Below are 15,751 nucleotides of genomic sequence, written 5' to 3' on the forward strand. Positions count from 1 at the left end.
CTTCAAGGGCCTCCACCTCTTGACGCCTGATTACGATTCCCCCCCCTCAGACAAACGGGCTAATTTGTTTCGGGCCATGTGCTTGGCAGACGAAGCGCTCCTTCGGCGTTGCCACGTGACGACTTAGCGGGAAAGGATTGAATTCAGAAGATTTTAATTTGGAATATTACACAATATTTCCGACTGCAGGAATTCATTTGACGCATCGAGAACAAAGCAAGGATGATAATCTTCACTTCTCACTGACAACAGCCAGACGATCTTATTTTGGGAAAGCATGCATATTTTCTGCCGGCCTCCAAACAAGTCGGTGTGTTTTTGTAAATGTTCCTGCCCTCGTCGCAATTGATTTTTTTTTTTTGCTACCTGAACGTCACAATTGCAGCGTGCCATGTTATTCCCACAGTGTCCCCTGGACCGGTTTGATAACGCCATCGCCACTCGGTGCCACCCTTGCATCTTTTCTCCTGCCACCTCCTTTTTGCTCCTCCCTCCGCCCCCGGGCCGCCGGCTCGTCGTGCGCTGCGGACCGTCGCCCGCAGCAAAAGCCACTCTGGAATCTTATCTTCCATGCAGGCGCTGTCCTGCTGTCCGTTTGTCCACCGCGGCCGCTTTTGCGTGTGTGCGACTGCGACTACAAAGATGTGTTCACAATTGTGTTCATCAATCTTCCAAGTGCTTTCTCACATTTGGATCAATTCTTACAATTTAACCGACAAGTTGTTTTGAATGTTCTTTGAAGGCCCGCCTTCGTTTTCGTTTCCGGTCGGCCTCAAACTTTGTTCTTGCAACAAGAGAAGTGCCAATCAACTTTTTCACGTCGAAATCTTGACTGTGAACTTTGGTTACGGAGCAGCCGACGAAAGCCGCCGAGGACTTCTTTTATCAAAATGGAGCTCGATGGCTCGACCCGAAAACATTTTTCTTGAAGCGGCGTGAAAGCTTCAGGCGCAATCTTCCCGTTCCTTCGGGTGATCGAGGCGACATTGGAAATACAATCCCATCAAATACGACTTGATCGAGCTCGCCGAGACGTAACAAACGCTCGGACGACTGTTTTCCTTCGCTCGAGCCGGCTGCCGAAGATGAAAGAAGTTGGATCCCACAACGGCACCGATTTGCCGATCCGATTTCAAAGCCAAGTTTGAGACTGTTGAATTTGTTCCCGTTGCTTGCGATTGCGTTTGTTCCGAGAGCGTCCGGCAAATCCTCCCCTTTTGCTTTTTGTTTCGTTTGTCTGTGAGCGTTCACCTCGAAGATGCGTCTTAATTTCCTGTGCGGGACGCGGACGGACGGGCGAGACGACCTCGTCCTTGCCACAATTTGTCTGTTTACCTCGCCGATGAAGGTCATGGGTGTCATTTGTGAGCGAACCCCCGCGCTGCGCTGGTTTCACTTCATTTAGCAAGCGTGATTGAGACGAATGTAAAGACGCGTCCACGTTGCGTGTGACACCTTTCCACTTAGCTAATGATGTTTTGTTGACGACTGCATTAGCTTGCCTCATTTTTGACTTTCCCTTGAATTATGAACGCAAACGCAATGTTAATTTGCCGACGCCTAATGAGCTTGATCGGGGCACGTTGACTCAATGATTGTGATGACATGAGAAGGTGACACGAAGCGGATCAATCCAAAGTCAGTTGAGTTTGAAATTTCAAGAAAGTTCATCTCATTAGAAGCGACCCGCGTTTACGTGGGGACTTTTTTTTTTTTTTGTCATTTTGAGTGAAATCATTTTGAGTGAAAATTTTTTTTTTTTTTTGTCATTTTGAGTGAAATAATTTTGAGTGAAAATTTTATTTATTTTTTTGTCATTTTGAGTGAAAATCTCCGTTCACCTGTGACGTGATCATTTCCGATCCGCCGCTAACGTGCTGCGCCTCGTTTATCGATGTCGTCACCTTGGGATTTATCAAGATGGCGTTCGTTCATCTCTTTCTCACAGCATTCGCAATTGTTTTCACGCTTTTATTAACGCAGACAAAAACGACTCTTCAGGACTTGAAAACAAGTTCTCGTTTTGCAGACGAGCTTGGCGAAGAAGCGGCCATTTTAAAGTGCGCAAACGACGACGTCGCTTCGCATTTACGTCAAGACTGATCCCATTCGGATTCAGCCTTTTTTTTTTATTTATTTATTTATTTTTTTTTTCCCACTTTCTATTGAAGTCCGTTTCACAGTTCAGATATTTTTACAAAGAGTAGCAGATGAATAATCGTCAGAATGACATGGCACATTTCACGTCAGCATATTTCCGTCCCTCACGAAACAAGATTGATGAGTGGAATTTCCACATGTATCTGCAAGAAATGGAGATTTTTCTAAATGAATGGGAACGGAAGCATCAATTCCAGCGCACGCTTCGGAGACATCTGTTCCCCTGCAGGCTTTGTGTCACGGCTGCGCTCGCAGGCAGGTGCGTCGCTTTTGTGTTTGAGACGCGCGAGGAGATCGATGCACCCCGGGAAGTGTTGTCTCAGTCTCGGCTTCTGCGTGACATGACGTGCCGCCATAAAGGGAGAGGTCGCACGGCCACGCTGGCCTCACACACCTGTGGCCATTGGGCTGCACTGCTGTGCGTGCACACACACAAATGTGTATTCACCACAGCCCTTTACAAAAACAAAATCTCAATGTGAGTATTTTCTCCTTTCAAATCCTTTGCAGCCATTTTTGACTTTATTGAAAAGTCTTTTTTTTTTTCTTTGGATGTGGTTTTGCATTTGTCTTGTAAATGAATGAGTTAGAAAGGAGGCGAGAAAAGGCGATTGTGAAGCGGGCCCCTGATGTGTCTTTCCCTTCGGGTTTACGATATCCAGATTAAAGGCGAGTCCGCAGATAGGCGACGGCATCCGGCATCCGGCACCCTTATCCAATCAAACGCTTCCCTGGAGGCAACCATGTGGTGCTCACAAGCACACAGCATGACCCCCCCCACGTCCTCCAGGAGTCCTCCACAAGAATCCAGAGAAGTTATGAGCAACAATCCAGCGTCTTGAAGGCACCTGAATGAATGAGAAGACCAAGTTCTGCAAAATATGAGTGCATTTTTTTTTTTTTTTTGTTCTCGCAATACGACAAACCTTCCTGAATGCCTTTTGAAAGTTCTCACTTGTCGGTGATTCTCCTTCCTTCCGCACAAATGCTTACTTCTTCACAACGCTTCTTTAATATGCGCCTGTGTGTTGCGAAACGCTTCAGGTGGCTCAGGCATTTTTTTTTTCTCAACTTCGGTGTCCGTTTTTTGGACGGCGTTACATTTCATGACACGCTCACACGATGACGGCAAATATGAGCGGCGAGCCATCACACTTGATCGGCGCGTGAATGAATCACATTTCCCTCTCATCCCACGACAGAAGCAGAATGAAGCGGCGCCTCACATTTTGCCTGACAAAAGAGGTGACGGTGAAGAAGCTGCGAGGAAGCCGGTGCGGCGCGCTGTTTGAAAACCTCGAACCTTTTCGGCACGCTTTTCATTATGAATGACCTTTTCCTTACCTGAGCCAAGCTGCAGCCACGAAGCGCCTTTTGTGCTCCAGCCTCGTTCAAACTTGTTGCCTGATGGATTTTCTTCACTCGCTATGTGTCTTTTTCAAACACGCTGTTGAATTTGTCCCGCTGAGTAAAGAATCGTGGGAGCATATGTGGCTCAGAGAAGCGCGCTGGAAACAAATGAGGGGTCAGACGGGGAAGATTGCTGTTGTGCTATTTACATTGTCTGTCAGGGAGGAAGACGAGCGCACGGAGCGCCCTCCCTCGCCCGCGTTCTCATCTGGTATTCGCCGCTTTCTCAAACTCGTCGCGAAACATTTTCATGCTAATCCGACTTGAAGCGCAACCACGCATTTTCGTTTGCGCGTGTGAACAAAAATGCGCTCCTTCGTGCTCGCCGTTGTCCTGAACACTAACGCTAAAACTGCGCTTCCTCAACTGATGTTGGTTGCTCAATCCTGCCGCGAAGCTCGCCAACTCCAATCCAATTTTGGCGGCATTCCAACAGCCGACATTCGAGGCCACGAGTGTGGGTCGTTTTGATCGAATATTTACTCTTCGTTGGTCGCTTGGTCACGGGAATTAAATGGACGTTGAATTGTTTGCGCAGGAAACGCGGCGGTGGATGTTGAGTGCGAAAGTCGAGGTTGGCGGCCATATCGGATGATGGCGTGTTTGCCGCCGCCGCCTCTCGGGGTGGCAAAGCAAGCCGAGGTTGGAGAAAGCGCAACGTTGCGCGATGGAGCTGAGACTTCTGGCAAGCCGCCGCAAAAGAGAAGCACGCGATGGAGGCCAAGGTACTCGCCGCTGCACCAAAAGTCGTTTCGACACTTCTTGCAATGCGCGAGCAAAGATGGACTGCGAGAAACGTTCCCGTCCAAACCGAAGGACATCGGACTGAAAATTTAATTTGCAAAAATAAATCGGATCCGACAAATTCAACGCTACCCTTTTAAGATCGGAGTCCTCCGACATTTTAGAGCTCAAAAGCCAGTTTCAACCACACATTCAAAAAAATAAGCGTAAAAATATGGGTTGGCAGGCTTCAAGCTTACGCTGGCAGGGGCACATCTGGCAGAGAAGCAGATGTTGTCGCCTTCCCTCCCGGCAGCAATTAATGTCTCCTCGGAGTCGCACTCTCTGGCCTCAAAATGGCCGCCTCTCTGGAATGGAGGTGTCGCATCACCCTGACAACCGGGTCGAGCCCTCCGAGTATCATCAGTGTGCGCCAACAAAGCCAGGGGTCAGAGGTCAGCTCACCTTGCGATCTCTCTGTGGAATTGATCTGTTCTCGTGGAAATGGCTTTCTTGATTTAGACGGCAGCCTTTTTTTTTTCTTCCTTGTCAGACGTGTGCGAGAGGCCGCTTGGCTCGTGACATGCTGCAGGACGCACAAAAGGACCTGCAGCCTAATTAGGCTAATTAGCTGTCCCTTTTTCTCTCTTTTGTGGCCCGCGCATGTTTGCTTGCGTGACTCGACGTCGGGGCAACGTTGCACAGAAGCTGCCGTTTGTCGAGAGCGGGGCCAGCAAGTCCGCGAAGGAGAGGCGCTCGCTCGCTCGCTCGGCTCGGCGCAAGCGCGGACGCCCACCCTTATCAAATGTCAGCGCACTAATCTGTTTCCGATGCGTCGGCGCTCTCACACAGACGCAGCTCATTGCGTCGCACGATGAGCTTCCCAGGAAAAAAAAGTCTGCAAGCTTTCCTTAAAGAAGATCCGGAACATTCTCTCCATATTGCGCTGACCTCAACTGTTGCTTGTTTTAGTAAAAAAAAAAAAAAAACGAGCATAAAATGTTGAGATTTAATTTTTAGCTCTTCTTGTGTGTCAACCGATGACACTTGACTCTTCTTCCTTCCCTCCTCTTCCCAAAAATGTTCTTTAAGTATTTTACTAATTACAGATTTCATTGCCAGCGTATTAAAATAAAGAGACACATTGGGTCCACGTATTTGCTGAAACAACACTTTAGGAATCATTGCAAAAAGCTTTAACGAGTTATTGAAACGTTGAAAGAAATTCTAATGAAGATATTTCCACGTGACCCTGCAAAAAACCATCTCAGGAAATTAAAAAATGCAATATTCAGTCTCCGAGCTGTTTTCGAATGCACAAATTATTTTTCGTGGCCACTATCAAGAGAGTAACTCTTGTCGTGGTTGTATTTTACGTGTTATGTCGATACATTTTGTAACCGTTTCCCCTTGTCGTGAAACTAGATGACCATTGGAACCAACTCATTATTTGATAACATTGATTCTGGCCCGGAAAAGTCTTGTGCGGCTAAATTCAGCACCGTGGACAGCGCAAAGCACGCCAGTGTTGTTCCAGAACCGCGATAGCTGAACAGCGTGTTCGTTCCAGAACCACGGACAGAACCGTTGAAATTGCCATTATTTCAGAACCACGGACAGAGGAACTTGGCCTCTTTGTGGCAGCACCGTGGACAGAACACTTGAGGAGTGGACAGAGATCTCAGGCCCTGCATATGATATGCCATCCTGCATTTTTTTTTTTTTTTTGATTGAACCACAAAAACATTTTTGTTGCTTTTTTCGACACAGCTTCGTATTTGGCATCGGAGGCATTTTTTTCCCCCCATAGAGTTCCGTATGAAAAAAAAAATGTATACAATTTGGGACTGCAGCTGAGGTGTCGCACACCGCAATCAGACTGACCGACCGCTGGAAAATTTCTGTATTATCGCATTTGCATGTTTTGGATTGCAGGAAGACGTTCAAGAACCTATTTTAATTTTTCAGCTATTTCTTCATCCATCTCAAAATCTTTGTGCGGTGATTTCTGTGTCAATTTTCCAAATTGGTTCTGTGAGCAAACGCTTTGTGCGTCATCATCGTTCAAACGAGTCGTCCTCCCATGACGCCGCATCGTACGTCAAATGTTGCCAACGCTAAGTCGGGCACGAGTGGCGGCCAGTCGGCGGCCCCGAGGGAAAACTTGGAGAGCAGAGCACAGTGTCATGCCAAAGAAAGCAAAGTTCCCAATCCCCCCCCGCCCCGCCGGGGCCCGCTCATGCCGTGAAAACGAGATGACATTACCGGGCCATTTAACTGGCGGAAGAGCAGAAAGGAAATCGGTGAGAGAGGCACCTCGTGGATGGCTTTTGTTCTATAATGCTTGACTAATGTGTCGAGAAAGAAGGGAGGGGGCGGGGCCTGCCGTGATCGAAAGAACGTTCTGAAGGTTCACTTTGCTCAGAATTCAACAATGACGGCACAGCGCACCTCTCATAAATATGCAGCCGACGTATTTCATCTTCATCGTCCAATGTCGGCTTTTGGATGTGACGTGCAACATTTTTTTAAATATACAACGGCACAATGTTCATTTCCTTCCAAATTGCAACAGTAGCTTTTTTGTGGGTGTCAATTTTGGCTGATCTGTTTGTAATGTGCAAGTTTTGTGTTGCTGTTTTATATATTGCATCGCATTTGATCGGACAAAATATTATCGAGATGAGGCCCCGCCCACTGTGATGTCATATTTGCCGTCAGCACTTTGATCACGTGATTAAATAGATGCACATTGTTTTTCAGTATTTGAATGCAACTGGGCCTTGCATCGCACAGAACACATCAAATATTGAATTGTCACACGATGATCTCCAAGAAATCAAAATGTGCATTTTCTATTGGACGTCTCAGGTGTTTGTTCACTTAACAATTTCATTGTTGTGATTGTAGTTTGTGTGATACAGACGTGCACTTACGTTCAGCGTTTCCAAAATAATCTATGCCGTTCATCCGTGTATGCTGAGTGCTTGTGAATTAATGTTCTTGTCGGACGTGGCTTTCTGTTCGCATTTGCTCATCCACTCGTAATCGGTTGTCCATATTGCGCATTTCACTCGTTCGTCTCCAGTTATTGCTTCATTTCTCTTCGTAAAGCATTAACACAAATGCATCGGAGATTTTTAGCTGTCTGTCAATTTGCTGTGCTTATTTGCGCTGTAATGCCTTAAATGAACGTGAATTAGGTGTGCCTGACATGGTATTCCGAGCCACGCTTCTGTGCCGCCTCCGAACGCCACTCGGCGGTGCTCACAGACTTTCTCTTTGGTGGGAGCTGCTGCATCCTGTGCACAACGATTCAGAAATGACACTTTGGCGTGGCCACGCTCAGCTCTTGTGAGCGACGAATGGCACGCAGAGATATAATAGCAAATGTGAAAAGAAAAGCTTTCTCTGATGTCAGTTTCAGCACCACGGAGCTGTCCGGAGTTCCCGACGCCGGCAGAATGAAAATGAGATTGAAAACACCAACAGTCCACATTTTTCTGTGGAAGTGATGCAACATGAGTGAGCAGGTCATATTCTCGTGATTGTGTCTTTTTTTTTTCCACTTGCTTGCATGAACAGAAGCACAAAGGAGCGTTTTCCTCTATATTTCTCTATTTATAGACCCCCTCGCCTCGATGGAACGTACCATTCGGTCTTCTCGGAAGAAAATAGGGGGGGAGCTCAGAAGCTGCGTTTGACGCGAGCCAAGTTTGCAGCGAGTTTTGCTTACTGAAACCTCCCCGCCTCTGTGGCCGAGATTGAGACGGTCCTGCTCGTTTAAACCGAGAAGACACCCATAGCGACTCGAATGCAAAAAAAAAAAAAGAAAACGAGAGAGAAAAGGCTGCCAAGAAGCTGGGACGAGGGAACGTGGGTGTAAATAGGCAGCGAACACGCTTAGTCTCTCTCTCCCTCTCTCTCTCTCTCTCTCTCTCTCTCTCTCTCTCTCTCTCTCTCTCTCTCTCTCTCTCTCTCCCTCCCTTCCTCCCTCTTCTCTCTCTCTCTCTGTTTCCTCGCTTTTATTATATCAATGAACGACTTTGTGAGTAGGACTTAAGCGTAAGGAATCCAAAGCTTCCATCGGGACCAAAACGGCGTCACGCGTTTCGTTTCGTTTGTGCTATGCGACTTGGCCGCACGCGCCGCATGTGTTTTGCCATCCATGTAAATATTGGCTTCGATAGGACTGTGGCGCGGCTCGCTTTCGGACGCCAATTTTGAGCCAGACTTGCTTGCACCTTGCCTTTTCATTCGTCGCCATCTGCCGCTGTTGCAAGCCGCCCTTCCACTCGCTGGCCGCTCCGAACGACGATGGCAACTTTAACCAACGGGCAGGTGGACGTGGCCGCGGTGCACGGCGTCGGCGTCGGCGTCGGGATCGGGGTCGGGGTCGGGGTGGTCTCCGCCAGCACCAACGGGCTAGTGAACGGATTAAGCCACAACCACAGCTCGGCGGGCTGCCCGGCCACCATCCCCATGAAAGACCACGATGCCATCAAACTCTTCATCGGGCAGATCCCCCGCAACCTGGACGAGAAGGACCTGCGGCCCCTCTTCGAGGAGTTTGGCAAGATCTACGAGCTCACGGTGCTCAAGGACCGCTTCACGGGCATGCACAAAGGTGGGTGACGCTCCCGTCCCGAAATCTGCCACGCGTTGTTGGAGCGCCACTCGAGTCACGGTGACGTGTCACAAGCGGACGGAATGACTTTAGGGAAGCTCCGAAATGCTAACATCACGGCATAAAGAGTGGCACAAAACGGGAGTCACGACAGCGAGCGTGCGCGCGCGCGTGTTGACGGCTTTTGTATTGCGTGCACGCGCAGTCCGGCGGTTGTAAACGTGCTTTCATTCACTTGGCAAAATCCAGGCCATTAAGCTCACGTTTTTCATGTTGCCATAGCTGGAGGCTGTTTGATAGCCCGCAGCACTTTGCATAGTTTGCGTGCGCGTGCGTGCATGTGCTCGCGTGTGCCATTCAAGTAGTTAGTCCATCATTAATTGTGTGCTGTACACGTGTTATTTTTGTTTTCATCCCTTTTAAAACTTTTTAAAATTATTGTTATTGCAATGAAATAGCACCTGGATTCCTTAATGAGCTTGATGTCACTTCATGGCTCTTGAAATAATGTCAAATGTGTCCAAATGGTTGGACGTGGCCTTTGAGGTGCAATATTCAGCGCCAGTCGTTGTTTAGGTGCAACAGGAATGAGGCTACTTCCCACTCGTACTTCATTTTCCTCTCTCGAGGGAAGGCAAATCACCATTTAATAACAGGTCAGTAATTGATCCACTGTACCTGCAGGACATCTCCCAGGGGAGCAAAGTACATTAGGAAGAAAAACAAACATCACTTTGTCGAAGCCGCTTTAAAACTGTCGTGTGAACCTTTCGGTGTTTCATGTTGAATAAATACATCTAACTGATTTCAGAGAGTCCGTCGAGGCTCACGAGAACAAAAGAGACAGAGGAGGACAGTTTGCATTGAGGGGGTTGGGGGGTGTTCTATTTTATTAATAGCCCAGCTGTAGTGGACCCCCCGTTGGCCAGTTAATCACCGGTGGCCCCAGAAGGCTCGGCCTGGCTCACCATGCAAGCTGATTCTAAGAAGTGTCTCCTCACTGCGATCTACGGCCCTCTTTCCCGCCGCGCTCATATTTGAACCTGCCGGAGGCTCCAGCTCGTGCCTGACTCACTCACGTTGCCTGCTCACACCTTGCAGCCACTTTCCATAGGAGGAGCAAATGTCACGAATAGTCACATGACCAACATTTACATTTATTTTAGCCTCCAAGTATGACATATTGACTTTTGACAAATCACTTTGTTGTGGATGAAATGCATTTGCAGATTTTTTTTTGGAAATGCCCTGAACACGCTCAACTATTATTTACCGATGTCATCGCCCTCCCTCGTCTCTCGTTCCCTCGTTGTCTTAAGTCTGTCACGTGTTTCCAACGACGTTCACCAAAAACCAAAACTGAGGAAAGACCCTGGTTGTCCTCGCTAACATAGTCGGGATATTGTTGAACTCCACACGAAGGCCCTTTTTTAAAAAGAAATGAGCTCCGTTTCAGCTCACTGATCCACAGCCATTTTTATTTTATTTTCTGCTCGAGCGCAGGTACTAAATGTTGCTTATCCTGTTCTACAGTATCAACAAGCCGCCTTCCCGATGGTAATGCCGCCTCGGAAGAAAGAGGCCCCTATTATAGCCATTGTCAGCTGTGCCTGCGATTCCGTTGCCATAACCCTCGCCGATAATGACTCCATGTATCACTGGTAATCTAGTCTTTAGGATTCTGTCCCCTTGGAACAGAGGGCTGGGAGGGGGGAGCGGGGGCGGAGAGGGGGGGGGGGCAAGCGACAGAGGTCTGCAGAGTCTGGGAGTGGACGCTGGGACACCAGTGCAGGCCTCCGTTCTCGCAATGATTTAATTTTTCTCTCCCCTCTGCGAGCGAGCCATGCTAATAGAGGCCATTTATAATGCTGAGCGCCGAGCGAGCGAGCGCAGCGGCTCGGAGACACGCCGTTAGCACACAGAGGTTAGCGCTCAACAAGAGAACGTCGGGATGGAACCTTTCCAAAAAAGATTGGATGCAAAAATAAAATGTCCCGTCGATGAGTTGCGGTGACGCCAGACCGGCGTTCTGAAAGTCGACAGTCGAGTCTCGTCATCACATTTTGTTTTTCCTCGTAAACACGACTGTCAGTAAGTTTGTTTTTCGATCGTGGGCTGGTTTGAAAGATGTTCTAATAGATGAACAACTGCTGTCCGTCAGCCGGCTTGCAAAGCCTGAGAGTGGAGCTGTTAAGGCGTCATTATTTTGGGCCTTTCAGATCGTTGTTGACCTGGTGACACGTGGAAACAAAGTGGCGCAGTTGGTTTGCTCTGGAGAAAAAAAAGTCAAACAGTAGTTGCTAAATGCGACGGCCTTATTTTGTGTAAATCATGACAGTTGTCTTATTTAGACTGCAAAAAAAAAAAGTGCTCAAAAAGGGAATTGCATTAATTTTGGATATTCTGAGATTTGAGCCTCTTTTAGCGGAATATCAGAGAAGAAGACTCACAACGGATCATGTTTGGTAAAACCAGAAAGTCCTGACGCCAAAAACATGAAAGACTCATGCTGTGTTTTATTGCAGGCAATTAGATGATCTGCAGAAAGGGAGGGGGGAGACAACCAAATTTGCCTTCCAACAAAAACTCTGCACGTGGATGTGTGTGTGTGTGTGTGTGTTTGTCCTGCAGGTCTACGTTAATGCAGCATGCGTTCCGGACGAAAACATTTCACTCCGGTTGCATCATCCTCTCTGTGGGATCTTTCTCTATCTCCTGTGTCTCGTGTGTGTGTGTGTGTGTGTGTGTGTGTGTGCGCGAGTGTGTCTCTTATATGCTTCCTCTCTGCAGTCGACTTTAACTTTTTTGGGTAGTCTTAAAAAGGCAAAATCTTAGGTTATATTGTGATACAATTGAAATAGATTTTTTTCCAAGTTCAAGGATGCCTTTCATTTGTTCCTGTGATGTTTAGAAAGGGTGGTCCTGGAAAGTAGGCATTTTATGGGTGGTCTTTAAAAGGTAACAAATACAAGAATGTGTGTGCGTGTGTGTGTGGACTCCTCCCAGAATACTCCACTCAGCTTCTCTTACAATGCCCGCTCAGACTCCACGTTGTGTCGCGTTCCTCTCAAGATGCATCCCGATCAATTTGGGTGTTTTAGTTTGCAAGGCTGCAACATGTGTCACAGAGGACGTCGCTCCTTACCAAAGTACACTCGGCCACTAGCGCCACCCGCCTCTCACCAGGCACACCGTGGAACGGCTCACAAGGGGTGGAGCAGGAAACGGAAATCCAGCTATGCTAATTTGTAAGGAAGAGAAGAGGCTCAGTCGTCCGTCATCGTTGCAGTGAAGTGTGAAAATGGATATTGCGCAACATTCCAGACGATTTGGCCCAATCGGTCGATGTTCAATTTTCACTGAAAAAAAAAAAGTCATGTTGATGTTCTGCGATCATTTAGCACTGCATTCGTCTTTGAAACGAAATAAATCGGCGGGTGGCATGGCGTCATGTCATTAGCATGCCACGCTATTGATGTCGCGGTAAGCAAAGGGAACAAACGTAGCTTCGATTATTTCAGAATTGTCACAAGGATTTCGATTGATGCTGTTGAGGTCGAATGAAGGCGCTTTTTGAAGTGCGGCTGTTTGAGAAGTCGCGACGTCTTTTCATGGCCCCACAGAAAACATTTGCCGTTACGAGTTGAGGGATGGCGCAGTGTCGACTTCATGTCGCCACTTGGCAAAGGCACGACTCTTGGCGGACGGCGCCTCTGACCTGTGGAGAAGAGCAGATGCCGATAGATTGGGATTTTTTTTTCTGGTTTATTAGTTTTATAGAGCCTGGTGTGCAAATGTTCTACTTTTTTTTCTGCTCACGCAACAGCCCCGAGCGCTTTTAAAATGAAATCAGTGCTTCATCCACATTTGGCCTTTCGTATTCCAGATGGTTGCCAGTTCTGCTTTCCGATTGTTGCGTTCGATGATTCCCTTCAATGTTTTTGGAGATGGAATAAAAAAAAAAAACGTTTGGTATTGCAAATATCTGCGAATGATCTCATGCGGAGAAGCAGCATGACGGTGAAAACGTGCTATTTAATGTGCTGTTAGTTGTTGAATACGATTCTCCAAAACTTCTTTGGAACGATCCCAACATGGTCGTCGTGTCGTTCCTTATCTCACGGCCATCATTTTCTTACGACATTCGTCAGGTTGTCCAAGACCAAATATTATGTTAGGTGTCGCTGTGTGCGTACGTGTGTTTATGGCGTTATAGACCCCCCCCCCCCCCCCCAGCACATTTCTCATGTCATCTGTTGATATGTTTCCGCTCCAAATGTGTGTGTGTGATTATCCGCCGACAATGGAATTGTGCAGGCTGGCCATTTAAAGAGCGCCGCTGGATTGTGTCTGTCTCGGTTTCATCGTAATCTGAATATTTAACGTGCAAGCGCCGATGGAGCGCTCACGATGCGCGTGAATCGAGCTTTTGCTGCACTGCAGAAGCTTTGCATGAGCGAAGAGCAGCATGACGCAGCACTCGGATGAAAAATAGAGCTTCATTTTCTCACCGCTAATCGTGTCGGTGGCCCATCATTCACGTCCAGCGCGCATTCCAGTTGGACTTTCTGGCCCACGGGTCACTTTTTTGTTTGCAACTTTAGCTAATGCAGGCCACTCTTTTTTTTTTTTTGTTCCTCTTTTTATCCTTTGGCACACAATTATTTTTGGACCGAACACAACTTTTTTTTTTGCCAAGTCGGTGATCTCCGTGCACGTGTGACCTGCCAGCCCAGAATTTTTGATGGCTCTGTTTGGATTTCCAGTTTGTATCTTTGATCCTCTGTGGCTATGAAATGCAAAAGCCGTCCGATTTTTGCGACTCACGGATTTCGTCTCCTTCCTCACCGTCGTCCTTCATGCTTTTTTCATGGCTCCAATTAAAAATGCACCACGTTGACTTGTAAGAGGAAGGTGGGGATGAAGGTTCAGGCTTTCCAAAGATCCCGCTCAATAATTCAAAAGCAAGATTTGGAAAATTGTAGTTGGATTATAAATCGTGCGCAAGTTTTGGAGGGTTTGGATTTGAAATGAGCTTCTGATGAAACCTGCGGATGCCTTCAGAGACGGGGCGTTCCAGTTCGGGTCAATTCTGGACATCGAGACAAAAGTAAATGCGCACGTAAACGAGTACGATGGAAGCCCAAATGGCCAAATGGCATGTTCAGTCTGCAGTCCGTCATTGACCATTTTTTTTTTTCTGATAAAGAACGTAACGAGGTGGCCGTTGCCAGAAACGGATCGGCTTCTTCTCAAAATCGCCTTGCTTTTTATGGTCTGTCCTACACGTTGCAAATTTGGACTCCCACAGTCAGCATCCTTCATTTAAAATATGACTTCTCTTTCGCCGAGAACGTCTGCCGTTAGCATTTCAAAATCTTTCCTTTCATCGCAACTGTTAATTTGCTCGCAAGAAATGGGGGATGTTTAGCGGGTAGCCAGAAGAGCTTCTTTTTTTTTTTTTTTTTCTAAATGTTCTGTTTCACAACTGTGCCATTGGCCTTCAAAAATGTGTCATTTCTCAGATGCGATACGATGATTCCGACCATCCTGGCATCCCATTCAGGGACGGAACATCATCCTTTTGTGCCGCTTGGAGAGCAAAAGACGGAGATGGTGCAAGAGCGCGTAAAACCACCACGCTCCAACCAGAGGGAGATGTCGAAACTGGGTGATGTAAGCGAATGCGTGAAAGAGGTTGAGGGAGATCCATGGAGGGGGGCCACGAGGGGGGGGGGGGGGGGGCACAAAAGCCGGAATATCAAACGGCAGACGGTGGAAAAGAAAGCCCGGCTGTTGAGAAAAGAGGTGCAGCCCAAACCACAGAGGCGGGAAATTCTGTGAGGGGAGGGGGAGGAGTTAAAAGATTGAGGGAGTCCCAGAGACAGATGCGGCCCTCGCTGGCCTCGCTGGCCACGGCTGATTGATGGCTTCTGGCCCACGTCGGTGCCAGGCTGCGACCTCTCTGACCTCTGCTGTAATTTATGGGGCGACTTTTGCCAGATTTAAGCGCCACACTTGCTGGCCATCATCGGCCGACAAAGGAGAATGACCTTCTTTGGACGACAGATGAATTTAGACCCCGCTGCTCTCAGACCATCCTACGAAACCCGTTAAGTCACACACTTTTCTCATTTTTCGGGCAACTTTTGTCATCTTGACTTTGGCAAGAATGGATTCATGAATGAAATTGCATCTTCGTCGTCGTCGTCGTCGTCATTCTCAGACTGAATCATCTCCCGCCAGTTTGCGACGACATCCGCTCACGTCTTCTTGGTGTTGTCCGTGCCGGTTTGCTGGCGTTGGGTCGCCGCGAAAGGAAAGGAAATTGCGCAAATGTGGATGCTAATAAAAGAGGTCTGGTATTCGCGCATCGCCCCTCCGGCGGGCTCACTCGCTCGGTCGTCGAGTGGGCTCAGCCGGCTTCGTACTTGACCATTCCGAGTGCTTCGGGAAGGCGCGACTCAGTCAGGGAAACATCTGGACGCGAAGCCAGCTGCAAATTGTTGGACATTTGCAATTTGATGGCTTTCTGAGAGCTCCTCCTTTTTCACCGTGAACGTTCCTGGCGGGAAAGAGTCCATGAGTCGCCTTCTTTAATCACACAACAGGAGATGGGAATCCTGCTCGTGCACAAACAATTTCATGGGATGCACTACATAGAGAGAAAGAGAGCTTGGGGTGTGTGCGGGTGTGTTTGCATCCACATCACTCTGTGAACATTCATTATTTGATAAACATGGCTTCCCCTGGAGCACAATGTGTGTGTGTGTGTGTGTGTGTGAGGGAGAGAGCCAAGGAGAGAGAGATTCCTTTACAGCTTTTTCATCA

The 15,751-nt window shown here is 47.8% G+C and overlaps 1 protein-coding gene across 7 annotated transcripts in view; it reads left to right on the top strand.

Annotated features, from left to right (window-relative positions):
• The first annotated feature begins 8,115 nt into the window (after window positions 1–8,115).
• Window positions 8,116–15,751, top strand: part of celf4 (CUGBP, Elav-like family member 4) — a 56,842-nt gene continuing 49,206 nt past the window's right edge. For 3 of the 7 annotated variants that reach the window (XM_088309200.1, XM_088309204.1, XM_088309202.1), the window contains exon 1: window positions 8,120–8,920. In XM_088309200.1, the coding sequence (XP_088165326.1) occupies window positions 8,611–8,920 (310 nt within the window). In that variant the 5' untranslated portion in view covers window positions 8,120–8,610. Of the gene's footprint in view, window positions 8,921–14,756; window positions 15,033–15,751 lie in introns of those variants that run through there. The other 4 variants (XM_088309201.1, XM_088309203.1, XM_088309206.1 and 1 more) reach the window with 3 other exon arrangements.

Source organism: Idiotropiscis lumnitzeri, chromosome 11 (genome assembly GCF_059441095.1).
Source record: "Idiotropiscis lumnitzeri isolate Australia: NSW breed Sydney's pygmy pipehorse chromosome 11, RoL_Ilum_1.0, whole genome shotgun sequence".
Taxonomy (NCBI): domain Eukaryota; kingdom Metazoa; phylum Chordata; class Actinopteri; order Syngnathiformes; family Syngnathidae; genus Idiotropiscis; species Idiotropiscis lumnitzeri.